The sequence below is a fragment of the Carassius auratus genome, chromosome 45 (genome assembly GCF_003368295.1).
Source record: "Carassius auratus strain Wakin chromosome 45, ASM336829v1, whole genome shotgun sequence".
Taxonomy (NCBI): domain Eukaryota; kingdom Metazoa; phylum Chordata; class Actinopteri; order Cypriniformes; family Cyprinidae; genus Carassius; species Carassius auratus.
Window position 1 is genome coordinate 2,603,125 of NC_039287.1, and position 25,537 is coordinate 2,628,661.

Consider the following 25,537-nt stretch of genomic DNA (forward strand, 5'->3'; position numbering starts at 1 on the left):
AAAATAATAAATATAAAATAGTTTGTGACAAGTCTTGAATCTGTCCTTATAAGTCTTCAGAAATCTCATAGTCAGATCCACCTTCATCCAATCAATATCACAAACCACAACCAAGTCACAATATATCATGAAGCTCTGTCGCTACCTTAATGCGAGGCTATTATAGATGTTATGTGATCCATGGCAGCCGATAAGCACAATACTTACACCTGATTTATGATCTACACCACAGGCTATCATTAATGTTCTTCCTCTCAAGCCTTAGTTATTTGTTTTTTAATTCTCTATAGCTTGCGCAATCTGCAGCAAGAACACAGAATAATATACGTTTGTATAGGGAAATGCTAGGTAAAGCATATGCATATTTTCTAGCATTTCATTTTTGGCGACAGGATCAGACTAAGCTGTACGTGACTCTGTCCTCATTCAATCTCATGAGAATCAAGTAGCATCAAGAATGAAGAGCTGCTTCACTAGCGCCACCATCCTTTACACGTATCAGGAATATTAAGGGTGTGAATACACGTTCCTGTCAAAGCCTGAGTGAATTTGATGTTTTCAGCTAACCTTAATGTATAAGGACAAAACAACAGTGGTCTTCTTTGTATCCATGTTCTCTGCCACATACAGAACGCTTGCAGAAAACATCTGAAATTAAATGTTCCCAGAAATAGCTGTATCAAAGGGTAAAAAATAAAGGACCTCACAGCTCTGCTTGTTAGATTTGTCTATCTGAGACAAGCTGCAGACATTTAAACAATGCTTTTGTTAGCAAGAACAAGACCTCTTGTCTTGAAGAAGTGTTCCTGAGTGCAGTTCTGCATCCATGGTACTTACTGTGCCTCTGTCCGTAATAAAGGGCACATCGTCCCACACCTTTCAACAGATGCAACACAGCTAGAATGAAAAAAGCAAGAGAAAACGAGAGATTGATCAAGCCGAGTGTATGCCCCCTTTTATCTGTCCATGAGAAGTTTGAGACCCCTTTCAATGTTCATCCGGTGGCCAACACGAGTAACACCCAAGTCTACAAGGTCTTCCTTTTGGAGGTTGGGAAGGTGGGTGCCGTCGATTTCATTGTCCAAGAAGGCCTTCTTGTGTTCCTGCAAGTTCAGGCTTTCAAGCCAGTCGACTACATCGTGCTTGGTCCAGAGTAGGACAGGTTTGTCGACAAAGGGCTTGTCTGAAGCCTGAAAGAGCGTGAGAGGGGACGGTGACTGACTGCTGACTGAGCTGAGGCTGTAGCATTGCTCCATGGGTGGAGATGGAAGGCTAAACACATCTGTTAATGTGGGAGAGGAAGCAGAGGCTGGGAGAGAAGAGCTATGCCCAGCTTCAGGAGGAAGAGAGGCTGGACTGGAAGCCTGGTGGGGCAAGTGGCTCTGGGTTATGGAGGGAACAGTGTTGCTGCGTTTGGTACCTGAGGCTTGGGCTGTCCACTCTCTGAGAACACACACATATAGAAAGAGAAGTGAGATGCAGAACAGGTTGTGGGACTCACTGAGTTTCATTAAGGAAGAGAACAAAGCTCCCTAGCTTCATCCAACAACAGCATTTTTGTCAATACATGTGGCTCAAAGGACACCACTGCACTGAACCCATTCAAAGGAATGAACACATCACTCAATTACGTTTTGAGCCACTTTTATATCATTACGAACACAAGGACATTAGTTTGTCTCAGAATGTGCTCCCAGATCTTTTGAAACAACTTACTTTGCTTTGACTCTTTTGTCTAGTTAGTCCGTTTCAAATTTCATGAGATAAACATTCAGAGAGTTTGCAACCAAAACATTTTAGTTTGTGGGCAAACAGAGAGATTAGGAGATAAAATGACAGAAGGATTCTATGCTGGGATTTTCTCAGTATTGTAAATTCACCAATTCATAGGTCATGACTCTAGATATAGCTAAATTATACAAATATGAATTCTTAGAGAATGTTTGTTAAATCACATTTGTCCAATCCTGCTCCTGGAGAGACACCTTCCGGCAGAATTCAGCTCCAGCCCAAATCAAACACTTGAACCAGGACCAAGGTGTTCAGGGTTCTTTAAAATTACAGGCAGGTGTGTCCTGGAGCAGGGTATGAACTGAAGTCTGCGGGAAGGTTGGCTACTCCTGCAATACAAGATTACTTCATAGCTGGAACATTTGGCTGAGGTTTAATCTCTTTTCATTTGTTGTCCTTGATCTACCCCAGGAGTGTCCAATCCACACATCAATATACACAGCTTTCTAGTTCTAGTTCACAGGTGACCTGTTTCTTTAGACAGCTTGTATATAGCTAGCAGTAAGATCCTGACAATTTTTTTTCCACATTGTTCTGATCTCATTTGTTTATTTTGTGCAGGAATGTTGCTTGTTCAATAAATGGCACATGAGACAGACTAGGCTGTTATTGTGCTGCTCACCTTGATCCAATGCCTCTGGACCCTGCAGGCGGTGACCCTCCCTGTGTTGGAAATCTTTCCTTGTTATTATGCTGAAGTTTGGAGCTAAGCTCATTGATCACACTGGATTTAGGACCTGCATTGGGTAAGATTGGGTTTGGGAGCTCATGGTGGTCCCAGAGTTTAGTACCTCGCTGAGCAAGTTTCCTGCGAAGTTCAGATTGTGCTTCACAGCCCAGGGGTGGCAGAGGGGCTGTTCGTGGCTGTCCGAAGGACTCTATGCTCTCTTGTATCCTATCGTGTAAGGGGTCCCTGTAAAGTGCATTGCTTTTGTTGATTGTGGGCTTTGTTTTTGGCTTTGGTGGAACAGGTGGTCGGTCCACCAAAAGAGTCTGCCCATCTGCATAGTATATACATGTTTCATCAATTCCCTCTGATAAAAGAGTAGACATACTGGACACTGTGGAAATTGTACTGTTGGCCTCAAAATGATGGTCCCCATTGTTCCGACTGTCAGATTCCTCAATGCCTGAGTCTGTGACGGCCTCAAACATTTCTGGAGGTGGTGGAGGGTAGGCGTGAGGAGTTTTGCAGTTTACAAGCCCCGAAAGACACTTGGACTCCACACTGTCAGTTGTAGACACATGTGAATGATAAACAGGCATGGGTCCTCTTGTGTTATTATTTTTCTGCATGATAATTTTTGCTAACTGGTCCTCAGGAACATCAATGCTGTTGGCAAACTCCAGAGGTGGAGGCAAGGGTTCAGCTAAGTCAAACTCCACATCAATATCCACCGAGGTCATTGCGGGAGGAGGAATGGTACAGGGAAACTTGACAGGCTCCTTCACAGAGGTGGCAGAGCTGACAAAGTTCCTTGTATGAGGTGGGCGGGAGTTGGGGGCTGTCAGTTTGACATTGGACTCAATGGGTGCACTGTCCATTTCTGGGGACCCTTCTTGTTCTAATCTATCAGGCTGAATGTTTACTTGTGGCTTGGCCCTGTCTTGTGTGTGGACCATGAGGAGCCCTGCTGACTGCTGTTGTGATGTGTTGTTGGAGTTCTTTGACTGCTCAGATGGATTACTTTCCTTTGCCTTTTCTGTTTGGTGATTAGACTCTCTGGTGTGTCTAAACAAACCCCCACAATCCTTTGCTTGACCCACTGCAGCTGTGGCAACAAAGTTGGCTTCAATATTTGAGCGTAGCTTGGTGTCTATGAAGAGTGGCTGGTTGAGGTTTGCTCTGTGAGATTCTCCTTTAGGTGGAGGAAGAGGGGGTTGCACGTGCTCCTTCAGAGCTCTATTACTTGCAGCTAGACCCAGAGCCAAATGTGGACGAATATCACAAGTCTTTCCTGATGTCTGGTTTTGGAAATCTCCATCATTGAGACTGATGGGAGCATCTGTATTGGGGCAGCTCCCGGTGCGTGTTGTGAGGGGCTCAGTTGTTGGTTCTGGGAATTCAGTCATGTTGCCTCTGCTTCCAATTTGCTGTAGCTCTAATAAAGAAGCCGGTGGAGCCATAAGCTTCTGTAAACTCTTATCATTGGCAAACATGCCTTCATCTATGGACATAGACTGGCGTAAACGAGGGGTTGGGATAAATGGATCCTCATCTCCGAGATCCATCGATAGGAAGGCCGGGGAGTTCTTGCGTAATTCAAGACGCTTCTCACGGTCACGTACTGCCCCTGCAATAGCAGCTGCAAATGGGTTGCTCTTGATGACACTGCCGTCTGGCCGTAGTTGGCCTGGCTGCTCAGAGGCGCTAGTCTCAATTTCCATGCTACTTCCTCGGCTGCTTTTGCCACTACTGCTAGTCGAAGGCTCTTTGACAATAATGGTTGGTATTGGGATTGAACATGTTTTCTCAGGGCTATCCTCAACATTTGGCTGCTTTACCAATATACCCTTCCTACGAGCTGGTTTTGGTGGGATATACAAAGTTTTGCCCACTATGTCTGAATATGGGTTCTCTGGCACATGGGCCCTGTTATGGGAACACATGTTTTGCTGGGCAGCTGAAGGAGTTTGACATTCATATTGTTCAAAGTTCTGACGATTGTACCCGATTAGATCTCTGTCTATAGTGTGGAATCTGCCGGTTGAGTTCTGTGTGTAAATGGGCTGGTTGGGCTCATATCCTTGCACAACAGGAGTATGGGGGTTGTAAGGTGGGGATGGAGGAGAGACACCTGGAGGTGGAGGAATATCCTCAGATGTGTCAGGCATAGAGAGACTTCTGGTGAACTTGAGCAGTGGAGCTATCAGGAGCTTCTTTTCTTCTCCTGCGATTCCTTGGGAAAGAAACATGCAGCATGTTTAGACTAACACCTCAATGAGTTGCTTAGCTTTTGCTTAGTTTTTTTTTTTACAGTCACATCCTCACATCTTCAGTGGAGCATCGAAAGTACAGTAGCAAGGAAATATTTACCAATGGACTTTTGTCTTCTCATACAGCTTTTTGGCACACGAACATAACTTCCATGGGATCTTCCAGGAAGACTAGGGGGAACTACAGCAACTCCTGGCCTTTCAGACGTGGACGGCTGCAAAACAGATTTATTGATGAGAGCACAGTCTGCACTTACAGAAAGACAGTTCCCTTTTGAAAGTGAACTCTCGTTTCCTATTCTCAGGGAATCATGGTTACATGCGTAACTTGAGACGTTTTATATATCATTATGCATCATGATTTTAATCTAAAAGTGTGGTTCACATTTTAAACTACAAGACAAAATAAACTTACATTAAAATCCATGGGTGGGGCCACAAAGCGGCTCAAGGGGCGGGGCTTGATTGTGGCAACTTTGTCCAATGATGCTTTTTCATGCACAAGCTTCTGTGGCTGCACGGTCTCTTCAACTTTATCTGCAAAAGGCAGTTATGTCTGAGGGACAGGAGTAAAAGTTGCATTCGGTCTCTTACACAGGCATCAGTTCTCTGCAAGTCAGGCAACTGACCACAGGGATACAGCAAAAAGGAAAAAGGTATGCTTAGTGCTTGCATTGTAGTAAACATCAAACCATGATCAATTTCAGAGCCTTGGACAGCAGCACGACTGAATCCAATGTTAAAAAGTTGACAACAAGAAAACAAACACTTCTTTTTTCACATTTCACTTAAATAAACCATATTAAAATTAGAAATATGATTTCCTGTAGTCACTGTCACCACCAAGAATATGATGCGATCTTACAAAACATTAACTCATCCTAACCTAACATAAGAAATAAATATCACTCCCTCATCGTGCATTCGTTCTGGGCTCCCCTATCAAAATTAGGTTTGGGAATAAAGAAATGTTTTTATTTACAGTAAAATAATGCAAATAGACAACTTCATATTAAATCGTCGTTCCTAGATGCACCCAGCAACAAACACAGTGACCAGAGCAGGATGATTGGGTTCTTTTGAGAATAAGTTTCCTGGTTCAAAGGTTAAGCTTGATCAATAGTGGCATAATGCTTATACCCAAACTTTGTGATGTTTTTACCCATTATATAAGGATCAAATGAACCAAACTGTTGCTTATCAAAGATATTCAAAACCCCAAAGGGCTGGATTTCTGGAATTAAACTCTGGGGCTGAAAAAGCAAAAGTAATGGTGATGCTTAGAGAGAACTCAGTGAAATAACGGTGATTTATCAGATTTAACTCACCTAATTCTTCTAGTTCAGATGTCATGGACTTGGATCGCATTGAGAGTGCAGTTGTTGGGGCTCTTTTGGGCGGAGGAGGAGCTGCGAATACACAAAACATTTTCCTGTCATATACACACACATTACATATACTGTACACACCACTTCCACATCTGCACTGAAGGAAGTGTTGTGATATTATCCTCTATGTGCTTTCTGTGCAATTGATTCTGTATATAATTTATATTAGGTTGCTGATGTAAAGCTGAGCATTTAGTCACAGTCATGATTACTGATGAACAGTCTTGTCCTGACTACACACGTGCGATGAGTGTTTAGTACCTTTTTTATGTGTTTTGTCGTCTTGTTCGAGATTCCTGCTGACCGTCACCACTTTGAGGACGAGTCGGTTTCCTCCGTGTTTAATCATGTTTACGACCTGCCGGTGTCCCAGCTTCACCACATTCTGATGGTTGACCTGAAACAGAAATCACACTGCTCAGGATGTTTCTGGTCATTATACCTGGAAGCTGAATGGAAGGTGTTTCTAGTGCAGCTGCAAGTCCAAAAGTGTTTCATCTCTTAAAGCATGTTCCTGCTCTTGTGAATTATTTACTGATGGGTTTTTCCAGTGGCGCCTGCATCTGTACGTATGAGCGCTTGGACTGATCTGAGAATATTTCACCAATTATGACATCCGTATTTAAAATCTCATGCAAATGAATCATTCTTCGGAGTCGGTTCTTTTCGGTAAAGTGGCCAAACCATTTTGTGTGAAGGCACCTTTGATTCGGTTTGTTTGGTTTGGACCGTTCTCTCACTGAATCAGTCAGTAAAAGAGCATCAGGATACTCAGAAAAGAGCATTCAACAGTGAAGATGTGAGGTGTGGAGAAGAGCAAATATCATTCATCTGACAAAACAATCAAACCCAATTCCACTGAAAATGTTCTCTGTGAACGCTGATATATAAAGTTTGAGTCAACATCGAGTCTGATTCACTTCTCACAAGAGTCAGTGCGATTCACTTTTCTTCTTAAGATTAAGAGATTGTCAAGAAACATAAGAGTTTATATAACTTTACAAGGCAAGATGAAAGTTTGAGAAAGCACATATCAATGTAAGTCAACTGTCAGTCTATATTTTCATTTCTATGGAAAAACTGGAACAGAAAGCAGAATCTGCTCGTTTCTTTTGATTGGCGTGAGAGCGACACCTGCTTCATGTCACCGTGTTCTTTACCTCGATGAGGAAGTCTCCGGAGCGGAGCCCCATCTGCCAGGCTCCTCCGCCCTCGTCCACAGACTCCAGGTACTGCAGCGCCGGGAACGCCGGAGTCGGGATGAACTCCTCGATGGGTGTGTCTGCTGTGAGACCCAAAAAACAACAGAGCCTTCATGTTACTACGATGCCAACTTCACATGACGTCTGATTTATTTCTGTTGCATGCTCATACTCTCAAATTACAATCTAACCCCAGATTAACTCTCGGGAAAAAAGCAAACAACAAGGACACAGGGAGGAAGCTATAGAGGAGTGTGTTTACTGAAATATCAAAGCCTGTGCATGTATGTGTGAGTGTGTAGATTTCACAGAGTTCTCCTTCCTTTGGTCAGAGACACACCAGCTCTACACAAACCAGCCGTGACACCTGACAGTTCCCATCAGAAGTTACTCTACGACAATATAATCACGACCCGACACTTGTCTGTCCTGACAAACTTCTCAATCTCAGATGATATTCTAATATTCCTGATCAAAGCAAGATTGCAGTGTCTTCCAACAAAGTATAATTTGGCAACATGGTATACATCAAAGCATGAACCCTACTTTATATTACATCCAACTCAGCAGGAGAATGAAACTGTTGCCCATTTACTATTTTTTTACTATTTACGATTTACTATATTTTTTTATTATTTTTTTTAAATGTCTTTCAGATCCAAAAGAATCAATCAAATGTGTGTGAGTGTGTGCAGTGTTATGGGCAACAGAACAGTGTGTGTGTGTGTGAGAGAGAGAGTGAGTGTGAGAAAGTGAGTGTGTGAGAGAGAGAGTGTGTGTGTGTGTGTGAGAGAGAAAGAGTGTGTGTGTGTGTGAGAGAGAGAGAGAGAGAGAGAGAGAGACAGTGACTGACAACATTCATGTGCTGTAATATCTGCACGTGGTGAGAGTTGAATGTTTAATGAGGATGATGAGGATGAGGATGAGGATGAGGTCTCACCTTTAGCTCCTCGCAGCACGAACCCGAAGCCTTCATTCTCCTGCTTCTGTAGAACCACAGTTTTCTGCTCGGTCACACAGTCGCTGTGGAGGAAATGACGCGCGTTATTCGAGCCCTTCATCAGCATCCTCCTCCTCATCCTCACCACCGCGAGGTTCATCATCACAGATCATCTGTATCGATCCCGCGATGTCCTCAGCGCTGAATGACGATGATCCGACAGACGCGTTCATTCCTCGCGTGTTTTACCTCCGCGCGCGTCAGACGCGACGCGACGCAACGACCGACGACGCATGTGTCACAGACGCGCGTCATGTCTCTGATCTGCGTTTATATAAGAGTCTGCAGCAGATCAAACTTCCGTTTAAACGGGAAGTGTAGGAATAATAAGTTAACATTTTACATTGCATTAATTACTGTCACGAGCCTGAATGTAAGCCCCTGTCAGCTCATGACTGAACAAGCTGTGGATGAACAGAGATCATTCCTGACCTGCACATCTCCAGCTCAAACTGAAGTGATCACTAATCAGTTCTGTCAGTCCTGATGTCTTTACCACGTCAGTTTTACATTCATTATAAATCATAAACATCTTGAAGACATCTTCTGAAGGTCTATCTGACGTCTGAACGTCCTGTAGATGTATTGCAGATGAGTAAACACTAAAAACACGTCTTGCAGATGTCAAATAGAGTCTCTGATGGACGTGTGTTATCAGGGAAGGCTTGTCTAAACATCTCCTGAGGCAGTTTAAAGCCTAACCGCACGATTACAGCAGTATAATCACTTTAAGCTCTCATAGACTACTGCTTCAGTATATACGCTCTAACATGTTCAAACAGTTCATTATAATAGTCAAGATCTCAAAGACGTCTAAAGCCTGCTGTGCTTCACAATTTAAGCATGCGTCTCCTGACTGAGGATGTGTTTTAATTAAAAAGCTCATGATAGAGGTATAAATTGTCCTTGATCTTGTGACATAAGAGTTCATTGTGTGTAAAACCATAACTTCTGAATATTGAATCTCTCGTCTTTCTTTAGACTGTGTCTCATATTTGACTGTTTATTTCGGTGAAGCTATGCAGCACTATAGAAACGAAAGAAGAGCCGCTGTATGCTTTCAATCAGGTCTGGTTGAGGTCTCACCTGTCAATGCTGTCATAGGAACCAACAGTGAAATGTCTGAAGAGTTTTTTCCTGTCGCTGCGCTCCATCCTGCTCTCTGGTGAACAAATGACAGCATTATAAGAACATTATAATAACAGTCCTGTGATGGTCTTTCTCTCCGGAGGGACTTACTTGGCCTCTCTTTGTCAGGTTTGACAGGAATCTCTTCCACACACCTGGCGGGGAACCAGCCCACCTGTCCTCGACAGCATCCCTCCCAGTATCCTCCTTCACCGACGCTCAGAACTGGACACAAGCAAGAGTCAGGGAACATGGACAGCTGACAGGAGACATGGTATATCCACAGCACTGACCTCTGACCCTGTCATTCTTGTGCAGGGTGAGTTCTCCGGCAGTCTGAGGTTGGTGTGAGCGAACGACGACGAAGTGGCGTCCGGGAACAGCGCTGTACAGCTTCCTCCTGGAGCTCTGGCCGCTCGGCCTGCCATTGACACTGCAGGAGCACAGACACATCACTCCTCAAACAGCCAAAGATTCTCTCAGAACGACACTGCACCATTATACTCAGAACCACAAGTGGGTTAATAACACAACACATTCAAAATATGACATTACTGTCATTTAAGTCACGGAAGAGCTCCCTCTGCTGGAGGAAGGTTGGAAATGAACAGAAGAATATGGCACTGTGAAGATGAAGAGGTGTGCTGATTGAGCCGTGCTGAACTCTCTCTCTCTCTCTCTCTCTCTCTCTCTCTCTCTCTCTCTCTCTCTCTCTCTCTCTCTCTCTCTCCAGAGTCTGATAGCAGTCAGCAGATGAAGTGATGATAAAAAGCTTTCATAAAGTGGTAATGCACCAAAGCAAAGGCCAAAGTTTGAAAATGTAAAAATAATACCTGTCAGGGGAAGCTTGTATGCTGGCTTGAAACATTTACACCAGTAACAATGTGGTACATGCATTGATTTTTATTTTTTAGAATTTTATATTTTTTATTTAAAAACAAAAACAAATCAATGCATGTACAACATTTTACACAACAATGGGTTATCGAAAGCATTAAACCAGTATCAGTCTGTTATGCTAAATGATTTTTCCTGGCATGATGCCTTTTACTTTGACACGTGTGAACTGCAAAAAGGTTTATTTCCTTCTTCATTGCATTTTCTGTGTTCACTACACATGTCCACAGCTGTGATTACTTTTAAATCCTTTAAAAGTAACTTTCTTCACTTTTTCTGCACTCATCTGACATCTGATGGTTCAGATCTGATTAACATCTGAACAAATGAAGTGGGTTTCATTTGTTGGTTGTGTTTGGATCATGCACAGAGAGTTAAACGTAAACTGGGAAGTGTTCTGTCCTGAAGATGAGTCTGTTGCATCAGTTTTCTCTTATAATAATTAAGGCCAGGCTGATTAATTAAGCTGAAAGTGTTAAATCTCTATCTACAGTTGTTTGTTGAGCTGTATCCTACCACTTCTGCTCGTCCTCCAGACTGATGGACAGGGAATGGCTGCTCGGGACGGTCCTGGTCATCTGTCCCCGTGTGCTGGGGTCTCTCTGTGTCTTCTGCGGGGACAGACTGAGCTCCGGACTCACGGCTCGCGTCACCAGGTTCAGCTCACTGTTGGAGCGCAGCAGCCCTCGAGACACAGGAACACTGCTCTTCCCTCGCTGTCTGGAGCTCAGCGGCACCTCGGGGAACCGCACTGACACACACACACACACACACACACACACACACACAGGAGACAGGTCAGCTGCAGAGCAGACCATGAGAAGTCCATCAAAACCATTGTGTGGGTGTCAGGCACAAAGATAAAAAAAAGAGTAAAGTGAAGTCTGAGGAGGAAGCCCGACAAATATAATGAAAAGAGTCTCTGTAAATGTCATAACAGATGGAATAGAGCTAATATATTGAGTTAAAACAACCTCCTCTCATCACTCATGAGATTCAGATTCAGTGCAGACCTTAAAATAAATCTAAACTAATCCAATACATTAGGATACATGTTATTTTAACAGATGTTCTGCTGTCAGTAAGAGTATCAGTGACTTCTGCTTAATATCTGCTCACATTTGATTCGATGGACTGTCTACTGACAGAAGGCACTTTACTACTTATTCTACTAACCCTAACCCTAACCCTAACCCTAACTCTAACCCTAACCCTAACCCTAACCTAAAACTGAAGAGAGACATGAAAGCTCCTTACAGAAGCAGAAGCAGTGTCTGGGAAACACTGTGGTGTATAGTAAGTCAAGCAAAAGTTCCCTGATCATCAGGTTCACATATTAAATAACACCCCAATTACAGGAAGAAGACCTGACATCATTGTTGAGGAATATTCATATGAATCCTTTCACATGGTCTACATCTCTTCGTATTTGGGGACGTACTCCATAATCATAACTTTGCCACACCATCTACAGGATTGAAACAATGTATTTATGTTTTTAAAATAAACAACGCTTGATTAAACCCATACACTATACACTCCAATCTTTTCTTAAACCTTAAACCGAATCAAATGCAGACATTCAATTAAAAACTAATAAAACAAACATGAAAAACCGTCATCTTCATAATAATAATAATAATAATAATGCATGTATCGTGTGTGTTTGTGGCTTTGACTCTGATTCAAACATCATTGTCCATTTAATGTCTCTTAAGATGCAGATCATTTATGTTTCTTACAAACTCTATTAAGTGTGTGTTTGCTTAAAAACCAGTTCCAGATTGTCCATCTTCCTGCCGGTCATCTTTCTTCATAAACACATGTCCTCCAGCAACGCAGTTCTCAACAGGAAAGATGTACGCGACAGGACACAGTCTGAATCCACCGAGCTTCCGGTGTGTTTTCCGGCTCGGTCCACTCTTCAGAAGATCCCGGATCTTCCTGCTTCTGTAGAACACAACACAGCGTTCACCGAGCTCACACTTCCACGGACGAGTCGTTTCTCATCCACGCTTGCTTCTGGTTTCACGAGGCAGCACACTTCCATGCACTGCTGAAGCCAGTAGTATAAAGATGGTGTTACTTCAAAATAAAAATGATAAAAAACACTATCCTGAAATGTCCTTGACCTCCGTCCTGAACCAGAAGATGAAGGAAGCAGCTTTTAACCATTCCCACTGGCTGATGATAGACATCCAGATCTTCCTTTAACCCTCCAGCATCCTCACTAAAGTCTAATGTTAGCATCATCTTACAGAAACACCTGTGCGTCATAAACACAGCGAGTCCTCTCCTCATCTCAACTGGTGCTCCTGGTAAACCACCTCATATTGACCAGCATCTGACCAGGACATCAATAAAATAACACAGACCAGCATCAGCATTATACATGTCTCTTATTAAAAACTAAGGATCATGAACAGACCTTTTGGCTGTGTGCTGCACGACTTCAAATCTTTTAGCACAATGCTTAGATAATATGGTAACAACAAGGTAGTTTTGTTGACATGAGTTCATGCATTAGTTCAAATAATGCTGCATTAATAATGAGTCTAGAAGAACGACCCGGAAACAGAGAGAACTGAGAACTGAGAGAGAAGAACTGACCCTGAAGCTGCTAGCACAGAGACAGAGAGGAGAGAGAAACACAACACAACTACATCAGATATCACAGCGTCCAAATCCTTTCACGCAGCTGGACTTTGAGGGAAATCTGAGAGTTACGTAATGCTTGGAGCAATCAGTGTTTTCTCAAGAACACAGGATCAGATCGGGATCAATGAAAATCCTCTGGCCAAGCTTACAGTGACTGAAGTACAGTCGAAAGAGTGTGTGACATGAGGTAAAACATCTGAACATTACACGAGAGAAGAGTCGTTCCTCAGACGCTTCAAACCACACCAGAAGAGCAAGTTATTAGAAAGCAGAAGTGAAGTGGCATTTTATACACCATCTGCTCTCACACAGAAACATGTCAGGTCACCGCACTGAACAGCATTAGTGTGTTTGGAAAGATTACAGTAAATGTCTGATATTCCTACATAATATTAACCAATCAAAACACAAACAAACAAACAAACAAACAAAAAAGACGCAAAACTACCACCTGTGCACGACATGAGTGAAATGATTTCATAAATAAATACAAGTGCATATATAGTTTAATGCAATATATATATATATATATATATATATATATATATATATATATATATATATATATATATATATATATATATATATATATATATATTTATGTACTTTATGTGGCGTTATGCGTTTCAATGTTTACAGCTTTGTCAAAGGTTCTATCAAAAGATGCAAAGCACTATCAGAGATGGGTGTTTATGAATGTTGTACAGTATATGATCACGAAGCAAATTGTGATGCCGAGGGTCAGGCTTTATTAAAATAAAATTCATTCCAATCATCTTTCTGTCAGCTCATGAAAACGGTTCACTGGACGTTAATCTGTTTTCTTCTTCTTCCCTCTGTTTTCTGGAAAGAGCATGTTACTGTGGATCTGTGTGGAATCGAGTGTAAGGAAGATCTTTAAATCATCCAGAAAACAGATCACACTCTCACAACGAAACATGTCAAAGAGCTGGAGAAAGTGTTGCTAGAGATGAAATGAGTGTAAATCAACACACCTCTCTGTGCGGTGCAGCAGGCAGAACCCATGACCCAAACGACGGCAGTCCCTGTAAAATCCCATCCCAGATCATGAGGAGGAATGAGTCCTGCGCTGCTCTCGCTGGGAGATGATGAGCTCGTAATCCCTCGCTCATTCATTTAGTGTGCAGCACAGCTGTGGGCCGCTCCGGGAAACAATCACGGATTATGCCTCCTCAGATATTTACTTCTGTTCCTTCTGATTGATTTATTCATGTGAGCGGTTGGCTGGCTCCGGTATAATCCAGCTCACGCAACGTTTTTATGAAAACAAACTCTTTAGGTAAAGTCAGCAGACAGGGTAGCACTGCTTGTTGTTGTGGGTTTTGTGTTTTGGGATAGTCCTGCTCTCTTTTGACCCAGTCCAGCCTGACTGACGGCTGATATCACAAATGTGAATAAAAACAGAAGTGTGTGTGCAATCAAATGAATGACCAGATACACAGGTAATGCAGTGTTTGTGATCCACACAGAAAACAACAGCCCAGTTTCAGAGGAGAGTATCTCTCTTGTCGCTCTTAACCCTGCAGCTCCTGGATTACTCCAGTCATTCTTTCACATTAACACATGCTCTCTCTGAGCACACTGCTGTCTGTAGATGATGTCTGATGTGGGGTTGTTCAATCAGATGCTCTTACCTATGTCACTTTCTCTGTGCTTCTTTATCAGCTCCGCTAGCTCGAAGTTCCCAGAGATGATGGCCACCTGCAACACAAGGACAGAGACGCTTGCTCTGCTTCACATCACTGGTACTCAATGGTTTTATAAAGTTAAGTTTCATCAATTCATTACATCAGGATTGCCCCATGCTTCAGTCAAGTGACTCATGATATGATGCATGTCTAAAAGTGCATGAAAGCAAAAACACAATGTGAGAGACCTCTAGATATGTTTTTATACATCTATAGATGGTACTGACAGCACTGAACGAACACAATCTATGCTAAAGATTGAGATTACTGTATCATAACTGGATCCCTTTTACTAATCCAAATGAACCCAACAGAAACTCTATTTATTTCTATTTACAGGTTGATCAAGTCTAGCTTTGTTTAAACGTTGCATTGTGTAATTCATGATGTAGTATGTGTGCATGTACAGAGCGCACTATACTGAAGTACAGGAAGAAGCACATCTGAGATCATGAATGGAAATGTAAAATCTCAGAGTGAATCATTTCCTTGTGGTGATTATTTTCATTCTGCTCAGTTTCTTCTTTAGAATCGTCTAATGTTCTTGTCTGAGAGACTCTGCACACGCGTGTTTGAGCCGTAATCCTCCCAGCACTTCTGACTTCTGACAGCAGATTTATACCTCACCATCTGCAGCCTTAATCACAGTTCATCCACAAACTACTGGAACACACACACACGCGCACGCACACACGCACACACGCACAAACACACACAGACAGAGAGACACACAGAGACAGAGAGACACACACACACACACACACAGACAGAGAGACACACACACACACACACAAACACACACACACAAACACACACACAAACACACACACACACACACACCATCTATATTCCATAACAATTATAAAGTGGTTCTGTTGGTAAGGACTTTAGCTGAAGATCATTACGGGGTGTAATACAAAAACATGAATGGATAGATAATTCAGTTCATTACATTTATTCGTATTTCTAAATATCAGTGAATGGCCAAATGTGTTTAATGATCAAATGTACATTTCATACAGATGTATTAGTGGACAATATTAAATTATGTGTTCACAATACTAACATAAAGCATACGAATCCTTATATTACTAACCTAGGCTACCACATGCAGAGTGATCCAGATATTAAATTACATTAATAATAATGCAGTTTGTTCAGTAATCTACTGTGAAATACGGGTTAGTTCTGTACAGTAAATCACTAGTGAATGACAGTCAGTGGCTACCAGCAACGGTTCAGCGATGCATCTTCTTCTGTGTTCACAAGAATGAAATCATACAGGTTTGGAACAAATGATGAGATGATTTCATTTTTGAGTGAACTATCTGTTTAAAGTTAAGAGTATGCAGTGATGCACGACAGAAGCTGGATGTCCAGAGCTAGTGTTCAGATCAGACAGTGCTCGGTCACGAGGAGACTCACGCCAGCTGGACATTACCTGGAATGGACTCTGATTATTGCAGTTCTTCAGCTCTTTGTCAGCTCCTCTGACCAGCAGCACGTGAGCGCACTTCTCCTGCGGAGTCACAAACACAGCCTCAGTCTCCAAACAACACCCCTCCAGCTTCAGAGAACCAGGGACATTCAGCTGTATTCTGATAACAGCATCAGGATGCATCAAACTGATCAAAATGAGAGTAAAGTCATAGTCCATGGTTACTTTCTCAGCTCCACTCTCAGTGGTTATACAGCTCTAACATCTAGAAACACTTAGTATACATTGAGTATTAGTGTTTGATGCTCATTCCTCGTGACTTACAGCCCCACTGAGACACAGACACAGATTCTGTAGTTAACGTGCACTAATCAGATGAACACAAACTCTGTGTGTGTGTGTGTGATGCTGAGGATCACACACCTGGTTGTAGAGAGCACAGATGTGCAGCGCCGTGTTTCCCGAGGCGTTCTGAGCGCTCATATCTGCCCCGTAAAACAACAAGTGCTCCAGGTGCTGCACGTGCCCGTGTCGACAAGCCTGTGAGAACACACACACACACACACACAGTGACCCTAACAGAAAACTGCTTACACACAACAGTCTATGGATGAACCCAGGTGAAGTTTTTTTTTAGATTTAGCTCAAAACTAAACAGATTCATCCCAAAATTTAAGGAACAGACACACAGTCTGAGATGCAGATCACACAGAAAGAGAGACAGACTTTTAGTAATCAAAAACTTCAGAACTGATTTTGCATCAGAGAAATAATAATTAAGTGTCTGACTTTGTGTTCTGCTCACCAGAGGGCGCCATTTCCCGAATGGACTTTTCAGTTGTAGCTCTACAGAATGTTCAGTGCTAGTGGTTTGGATTATGATTTCTTTTTCTTTTGCTTTTAAGGTGTTTATGTTTCTTTTTCATGTAAGGAATGGGTCAGGGCTGACATTCATAGAAATGAGACCTCTAGAGTCCCTTATCCTACAAAAGTACAGCCAAATAAAAAGACATAGAATACATCCAAACTTCAGATTTCTGCTTGTAAACATATTCTGTGTTCCAGTGTTCAATCACAGCGCACAGAGCTTTGAATCTCTAGACTGAACTCTATTTAATCCAGAATATTCTCTTTAGTTGATGATGCATTACAGCTCAAAGCCTTGATTCTCCTGGGACCTCGCCATCTTTAATAAAGCCCTGGATGAAGCTGACCTGGTGGATCTCATGCCAGCCGTTCTCGTCCTGGCAGCAGACGGAGGCGTTCTCGTTCAGAAGAAGCTCGCAGCAGTCGGTGTCTCCTCCCAGCACGGCCGTGTGATACAGCGCTGTCAGACCACGACTGTCTTTATAGTTCGGAGACGCCCCGAGCTCCAGCAGTGTCTGAAGAGCACCAGCATTCACAAGAAACACAACTAAAGCAGATTCATCACTCTTCTGTCTCACTTTTGTCACTTTGCAGTTCCAGTTCAGGATGGTTTAAGTCGCTGACACTTTCCCTGAATAGGGCACCTTTGGTGTCCCATGATGGAAGATGGGTGACATGAAAAGAGTTAAAAAGTTATTGTAATGCACTTAAAGAAATCCCTTTCCTTTTCATGGAACTGGCACCAAACCACCACAAAACGGGATCTGGTGCCCCCATCTGCAGAACTGAGAGTCTGAGTATCGTATCGTATCGTATCATGTCCAGGTTTTGGTAACAGGGTTACAAAACATGCAAACTACATTCATTAAATAAACTGTATTAAACATGGCTGGTATATTTAATGTAAATACCTGCTTTTCCTAATCATTTGCTGAAAAAATGTGTTTACAAAATGTTTTGACACCACTGAGTACCCTATTTTTGGAAAATGCCAACTAAAACAGGTACAACAGAAGCAGATGAAACTAAAACCTATAGATGAATGCAATATTAGTCTGCTAATTGTAAACTAATCCTATCTCAGTTCAGTTGTGTACCTCGAGCGTGGCCTGGTTTTTGGAGCAAGCTGCTTTATGGAGCGCAGTCATGCCGTCTTTGGCCCTGAAGTCCAGATGAGCTCCTCCGTTCCTCAGGGCTTTAATAAACTCCACCGTGTTCTCCAGCTGAGCCGCGAAGGTGAGCGGCGTCTCTATAGCACACACACAGGAGCTACGTCAAATCTGATACCTGCTTTCATTTTACCAAACAAACCATTTCCATACTATAGCTTATAACCCTTTATTCACTGAAATTATGCACAGCTTTAAAAAGCTCATTCACTGTCACATGTTTAAAACACATGATGCCAACAGTGATACCCAACCTTGCGAATAGCGAAAAGCTATATATGACATTTTTTTTATTGAAAATAATTACATTACAAACACAAGACGTTTATATCACTCTTTAAATCCCTGTTACCTCCGGTGTCCATGTCATGGTAATTGGGGTCCAAGCCTCGGTCAAGCATTTTGGAGAGCTTCTCCAGCTGATGATGTCGGATGTAATCTATGAACCTCCTCAAGTTGGCCTGGAGAGAGAAAAGTAAGATATCCTTCAGTCAGAAGCCATTATACTGAATGCTTAAAAGAGTTAGACACATCAATCCTTGTTAAGACTGCTGGGAGATCCTACTGTCACGCAACAAAACACATCTGTTCACAGTTAGATACATAACTGTGTGCTCCTTCAATAAGTGTTTTATTGCACATCAGTACGTACTACTTTATTCAGATGATCAGGTCCAAATGTGCACAGATGCTGAAATAATCCTCACAGACTGCTCTAGAATGTACTAGACTGGCCATCTCTCTACCGCAAAAATCTTCTGTCACTTTGAATTATATAAAAAAGGATGAATAATTCAAAATTATCTCTGATATTTTAGCAAAAACAAACAAACAAAGAAGGAAGTATCTGCTCTCACCTTTGTGTGAAGTCTTGCAATCTGCTTGTCCTCCACACCGGGCTGGTCGTACAGTCTGGTTTTGTAGCGGAACTGTAGCATACAGGAACAAACAAGCTTCTCAGTTTTTCACATAGATTCAGTCATTTCAAGGTAACTAACCCCAGAATAAAGTCCTGATGTCCTGAGTTATGCTATACTGACCAGTTATATATTACCTTGTGGTACCTAAGAATCCACGTGAGACGGAGTGTGTGTTCAACTAGTGCTTGTTCGTATATTTCTCCTTCAAAAGCACTACTACAAAGCTTACACAGTTTTCCTACACATCACGTAACATAGGAGAGTATCGGAACATAGAAGTGACAAATTGCATTTTGTAAATACACAACATGACTGTGTTGTATTGCATTACTCTGCTATGGTTTTCGTCAGACCCTGACGGCTGGAAGGCGTTTCCTGTACCTCCAGTGATGGGGCGCTCTCACAGGCCAGCTGTGGATATTCACCGACGAGACGCTCTTCATCCAAGAAAGCACCGTTGCTGTCGTCGCTGGCCGGCTGGAAGAGGCCATAGTTCAGCACATCCTTCAGATTCTGACTCAGAGTACACAGCAGACGCTGTTTGGCCACCCACACGGTGGCACTGGGGTTAAACCTCACACACTTCTGTTGAAGAAGAGCACAGGGACATCAGTGAGGGTTCAGTTCGGTTCAGACGCTACTGTACGTCAATCATAAACATAATCACTGGAAATGTGGCCCATTTTTATTGTTTGTTATGGTTCTATTACAACTGGTAATTTCTCAGCAGCCGCTTGCATTCCCCTCAGAACAACAACACTACGAACTGACTACAAAAAGAAGAAGAAGCAGGAACAAAGGCTTTGTAGAGTAAGAACACACTCACGGTCTGCTGCAGGTCTGGGATGTTGACTCTAATGACCAGCGAGTGGCTCTGGACGTCCGTCATGCGGCTGACCGGACGCTCTGTCCTGATCGTCTCGTAGATGGCCTCCTCTTTTGAACTTTCTGAGCTGGATTCCTGAGAATATTCTGAACAACTCTGAGCCATCTCATCCTCGCTGGACGTGGGGCTCCGTGGCATATTCAGCTTCACTTCAGCTGAAAACCAAAACGTTTGGGATTGGAGTACTTCTGAGTGTTGCCAAGTAAAAACAAATCTACAGAAGCACTTTCCATTGATTAAAACCTATTAAGAATATAGTTAAAAAAAGATAATCATCCCCATAGAAGATCTACTCCACCAGCTGTCAATCTCAAGGGAAGATGATTTCATGCATGAAAACTGACGCTTTGTGATTACTATACAGTGATTGTCAAGTTGAACATTATTATTATTATGCATCACGCATACATAAAAAAATCACTGTATATTTGTAATCATAAACATGGTCTGTTTACAATATTTAAGGAACAGCAGTGACATGTTTTGCATTTTGGTATCCGGGCTATTTCACCTGGTCATTGGGCTAGATTTGACTGGCCAAAGGCCTGGTTTTGTTACGCAGATCTGGCAACCCGTGCAGTTTCTGCTAAAGGTTGCAGAATGTAGGACGTGACACAGTGGAGCGCTTCCAAATAAAGAGTTTCTAATTGGAGATCTGCTGCACTCTTTTCTCATATAGTCCATTCATCTCCACAGTCTTTACACAGCTGTACCTGATCACAGACTCAGAGAGGGATTGAGACAGAGCCCAGAATCCCCTGCAAGGTGAGCAGTTTACAGAACTAAAGGATAATAAACAGGCCAAAACGAGAAATGTCATCAGAGAGAGATGTAGGTTAAGCTTCTGCTTATATACCACTGAAGCAGAAAGACAGGATTAGATGAACAAGCTCCTCCTCACTGTACATAACCCAACATTACTAGCAGTGTCATTTCAGAGACATTTCATAATGAGGTTGTTTTTGTTAACATTAGTCAATGCATCAGTGATACCTGTATACAGGGCATAATTTTTTTTTTCTTTGTCAAAATGCATATATTTTGCACTTTTTTAAATATTAAATTACAGAAGACAAATACCAAATAAAAACATGAATGTATTATAAAATTTAAGATATTATATTTCTATAATATGATATAGTTTCGCAATATCATAAGAGAAAGAGTGCTGTTTTATCCCCCTGAATATCTGCACAATTGCAAATGTGATGTTGATTTATTATACAGTCATGGCCAAAAATATTGGCACCCTTGGTAAATATAATCAAAGAAGGCTGTGAAAATTAATCTGCATTGTTAGTTCTTTTGATCTTTTATTTAAAAAAAAATCACAAAAATGTATCCTTTCATTGGATAATAAGAATTTAAAAATGAGAAAAATATCATTATGAAATGTAAAAAAAAAAAAAAATTCTGTAATACACTTTGGCCAGAATTAACAGCACTCTTTAATTCAATACTCTTTGTAACCTCCATCTGCCAGATGAACAGCTCTAAATGTTCTGCTATAACAGCTGATGAGGTCAGAGAACACCTCACAAGAGATCAGACACCATTCCTTCATCCAGAATCACTCCAGACCCTTCAGATTCCCAGCTTCTCCTCTTCAGTTCACTCCTCTCATGGTCTGTAGGGTTCAGGTCAGGACTGGATGGCTGTAGCAGAAGCTTGAGCTCAGTGACACATTTCTGTGTTGTTTTTGAGGTTTGTGTTTGGATTATTGTCCGGTTGAATGATCCAAACATGGTCCATTATAAGATTTCTAACAGAGTCAGTCACTCGCTGATTTTTTATCTGTAGGTATTTGATAGAATCCATGATGCATGTGTCTACACAAGATGTCCAGCAGAAATATAGGCCCACAACATCAGAAATACAGCTGTAGATTGGGCTGCTGTGTTCACCAAACCCATCTGGAGTGTTTGCTGCTAAAAAGCTGATTTTTAGTTTCATCTGATCACAGAAGCCAGTCTCTTTTGAAGTTCCAGTCGTGTCTGATATCTGAAGATGCTTTAGTTTGTTTCTGGATGAGCTAGGAGAGTTTTTCCTGTAACTCTCCCAAACAACATGTGTTGATGTAGGTTCTGTTTGACAATTTTATTTTTTAAAGGTTTTCTGATCCAGAGACTCCACTATTTTCTGCAGTTCTCCAGCTGTGATCCTTGGAGAGTCTTTATCTGCTCCTCATCACACATCAGGACGATATAGACACGTGCTCTTCCAGGCAGATTCCTGACATTTTCTGTTGATTGGAAATTCCTAATTATTGTCCTGATGCTGGAAATGGGAATGTTTACTGCTCTAGCTCTTTTCTTAAAGCCACGTCACTAATTTGTGAAGCTCATTCATCTTTTTCTGCACATCAGAAATATATTCTCTGTTTTTTCTGATTGTGATGGATGATTAAAGGAAATTTGGGCTTTGTTTTCCCTCCTCTTTATATTTCTGTGAAACAGGAAGCAATGGCTGGATGATTTATTGTTTCTAATCACGCTGGAGTGCTCAGAATTGTGAATATGAATGGGAATATACTTCAGACATATTTTACTCAATTTCTAGGGGTGCCAATAATTGTGTCCAACGAGTATTTGAGAAAAACATTCATTTCATAATGATATTTCCCCCCATTTTAATTTTTTAAATTCTTATTATCCAATGGAAGTTTAGATTTTTGTGATTTTATTTTTACATAAAAGATCAAAAGGATTAACAATGCAGATTAATTTTCACAGCCTCTTTTGATCATATTTACCAAGGGTGCTAATATTTTTGGCCATATTTTTTGACTGTATACAGCAGTTAAATAAACAAGATGTTTACAGAGTTGCATTGTTGTAACTTTGCACTATATTTTGCCAACAAAATACTTTTAAATAATGCCACAGCAAAACTTTTACATTTTCTACATCAATTCATAGACCAACACTTTCAAACATTAATCTAGTGGGATTATTTATGCCATAGTAACTGCAGTGTAAATGCATTCATGCCACCACCGAGCTGCATTACACAGTGTGTAAAAACACCTGAACCTCTCTTCAGACACAACGTTTGGCTCTTCTGCAGTCACAGATCTTATTTATTTGGAAATCATTTAACTGATAATAGCCTTATATTGTCATATTTGAAAAGGTAGACATTAGAAAAAGTTGCCATGAAAAGGTAAAGATGCCCCAGAAATCAGTTTAGGTGAAAAATATATCCCCTAATGAAAAGTGTTTAAGAATATGAAGATGCCAATCAAATCAAAGAGGGCGGGGCTTCACTGCAGCTTATCATAGCTGTAAACATTCACTGACAACTGTTTACAACAGAAACCGTACATGACTGACAGGAATATTATCCAGTGACAACTTAAGAATTTACTTGATTCATGTAATTCGTAATCTAAAGTGAGTAGCCTAAAATACTTAACTATTGACAGAATATTTATATCAGGCAAATTCTGTGAAATTAAGGCTTCACTGTTTAGTAAGTGGCCATCTGAGTGCAGGATATTTTCACCTTCATGTTCTGTCTGTTTCATCACCCCAATGATCATCACCAAACATACCTACTATTATCATTTGTGCTCCTATTCTAAGCTACACAAATGGTTTTTAGTTTTAATTGCATCTGTCTCCTCATGCATTGCTTTGTGTCTTTTCCTTAAAAATTGGAAAAACATGACATGTAATATACTGCATGTAAGAGAACCCCTTTACACATATTTTGCCCAAAATTTTGATGAGGCTTTCAGAACACAAACTACATTAAACACAAGATTTAAAAAACAAACAGACAGTCGCTCATACCTGAAAGTCTTCGATGCTCCTGTCTCTCTGCGTGATGTAAGCCCTGAAGAGGAGAAGATGCTCTTTATTTGTACGGACGTGAATCAGATCAGAGTGAATCCTAATAAATCACTTCAGCAGAGGATTCGACGAATGACAACGAAGTATTAGAACCTTTCATAATGTTCCGCAGAAAAGCTCTGAGCACGTGAAGTTCTCTGAAAACCTGAAATGTGTGAGAAGTAGGTGAGATATTATTAAATGGAATGAAATCCAGAGTCGCTCTCGTCCAGATGATTCAGTTCGGGCCCCTAGTGACTCTCTGAAGAGTGCTGCAAATAACTCTGGCCCCGCGCCGAGGCTTCATCAGTGTGCCGGGTCTCCTCATCACAACCATACGGGCCATGATTAAGACTTAAAGGGAAAGAGCACTCAGAAATAAAGAGTCTGTCATCATCTGAGAGAACGACCTGCTCAGGACATGCTGTTACTCTTAGATAAAGGTGGACTGATGTCTAATACCAATATATTCCTCATAACTAATAAACGGTCCAAACCTCAGTCTGTCATATGTCTGTGTCCTGAATGATGGGAGTTGGAACAAAGTACAAATGTAATGGATAACATAAGTGCATTTAGTTTAAATTCCAGTTTTCTTCCGAACAGAGCCAGCTGTAAAGTCTAAAGTGGTTAATGCAATGCAAAAGTCTTCAAAGATGGAAGAAGATCCAGCATTCATGAGGTTCTTTAAACACACTGCTGGAAAACATTGTACGAACACTCACACTGGTGTTTTTAACAGGATGAAGACTGGTTTGTGTGTCACTTCCTCCTCACCTGAGACAGAGCTCATTTTAAACTGGGACATTATTTAGGTCAGCGCGGAGAGAAAGAGGAGAGCTGGAGAGAGGACACCTGCAGATCACACTTAATAATCCAGCAACGACTGAGCAATCAGACTCAGAAAACAAAGAAACGGTGGTTAAAATCAAAGCTTGTTTGACCAAAACTCACTCTAAGTGACTCTGAACACTGTGATTATTGCTTGGAATAGATGTTATACACCTGTAAATGAGTATCTGAATGAGTTTGTGTAATAGTAATAATCCCGAGTGATTGAACATCAGCAAACTGACTCTAAACTGTTAGAGAAAAACACCCGTTAATGATTGTGTGTCACTGGAAAAGAATTCATGATGAATCTGTTTCTGCTTTCTCACCTCACATAATACAGACAGAATGAGATCAAACCCAGCTGAGTGTGACAACCTCTCAACATTAACATTTCTTAATGCATTAGTTAACCTGAACTAACAATGGACAACACAATCTCGATTTGTTCATTATACATGCACATTTATTAATATTCAGTGTGCAGGTCGTTCTGCTGAACATAAAATACTTTGAAGAATGTGTCCAAAAAGTCAATAGGAATTAATGTGGACCAGAGAATCTCTTCTTTTGTGTTGAGCAGAAAGAAACTCATAAAGGGTTAATGATGTCTTAGTTTGCCTTAGATGCATTAGTCACCATGAACTAATCTGAATTGCCTTGACTGATTTACATAAAGCTGTTTAATATTGTGTCATATTAAGCATTGAGCTGTAGATGAAGAGAGTCGTGGTCATGCACAGAAATAAAGCAGTGAATCTTCATTCTGCACGTTAGGTTAAGAAGTTTATAAAGTTAGGATTATAAAGTTTGGCTCCAAACACAAGAGGGCAGCAGAGCATCATTACTGCCCTCATCACTGACCAAACACCTGCTCACAACA

The 25,537-nt window shown here is 41.4% G+C and overlaps 1 protein-coding gene across 1 annotated transcript; it reads right to left on the reverse strand.

Annotated features, from left to right (window-relative positions):
• Nucleotides 1-513: 513 nt before the first annotated feature.
• On the reverse strand, nt 514-24,199 carry shank2a (SH3 and multiple ankyrin repeat domains 2a). Its single transcript, XM_026232944.1, has 22 exons — nt 23,785-24,199; nt 19,931-20,145; nt 19,486-19,689; nt 19,042-19,113; nt 18,537-18,645; nt 18,113-18,264; nt 17,363-17,530; nt 16,572-16,688; nt 16,152-16,229; nt 14,657-14,723; nt 10,860-11,094; nt 9,740-9,879; nt 9,558-9,671; nt 9,405-9,480; nt 8,259-8,341; nt 7,277-7,401; nt 6,378-6,513; nt 6,057-6,137; nt 5,144-5,265; nt 4,829-4,943; nt 2,414-4,691; nt 514-1,443 (listed from the first exon to the last, which is right to left on the reverse strand). The coding sequence occupies exons 2-22, from the start codon at nt 20,126-20,128 to the stop codon at nt 957-959; spliced, it is 5,157 nt and encodes a 1,718-aa protein (XP_026088729.1). The 5' UTR covers nt 20,129-20,145; nt 23,785-24,199; the 3' UTR covers nt 514-956.
• Between the last annotated feature and the right edge of the window lie 1,338 nt (nt 24,200-25,537).

Bases quoted from the DNA above. Each gene is read 5' to 3' on its own strand.
- shank2a (XM_026232944.1), bottom strand. From the start codon at position 20,128: ATGCCACGGAGCCCCACGTCCAGCGAGGATGAGATGGCTCAGAGTTGT. The intron at 14,724-16,151 runs GTAATGTCCAGC...CTTGTGTTGCAG, and splicing joins ATAATCAGAGTCCATTCCAG to GTGGCCATCATCTCTGGGAA. The intron at 7,402-8,258 runs GTGAGACCTCAT...TGGGTCTCACAG, and splicing joins CGTGCTGCGAGGAGCTAAAG to CAGACACACCCATCGAGGAG.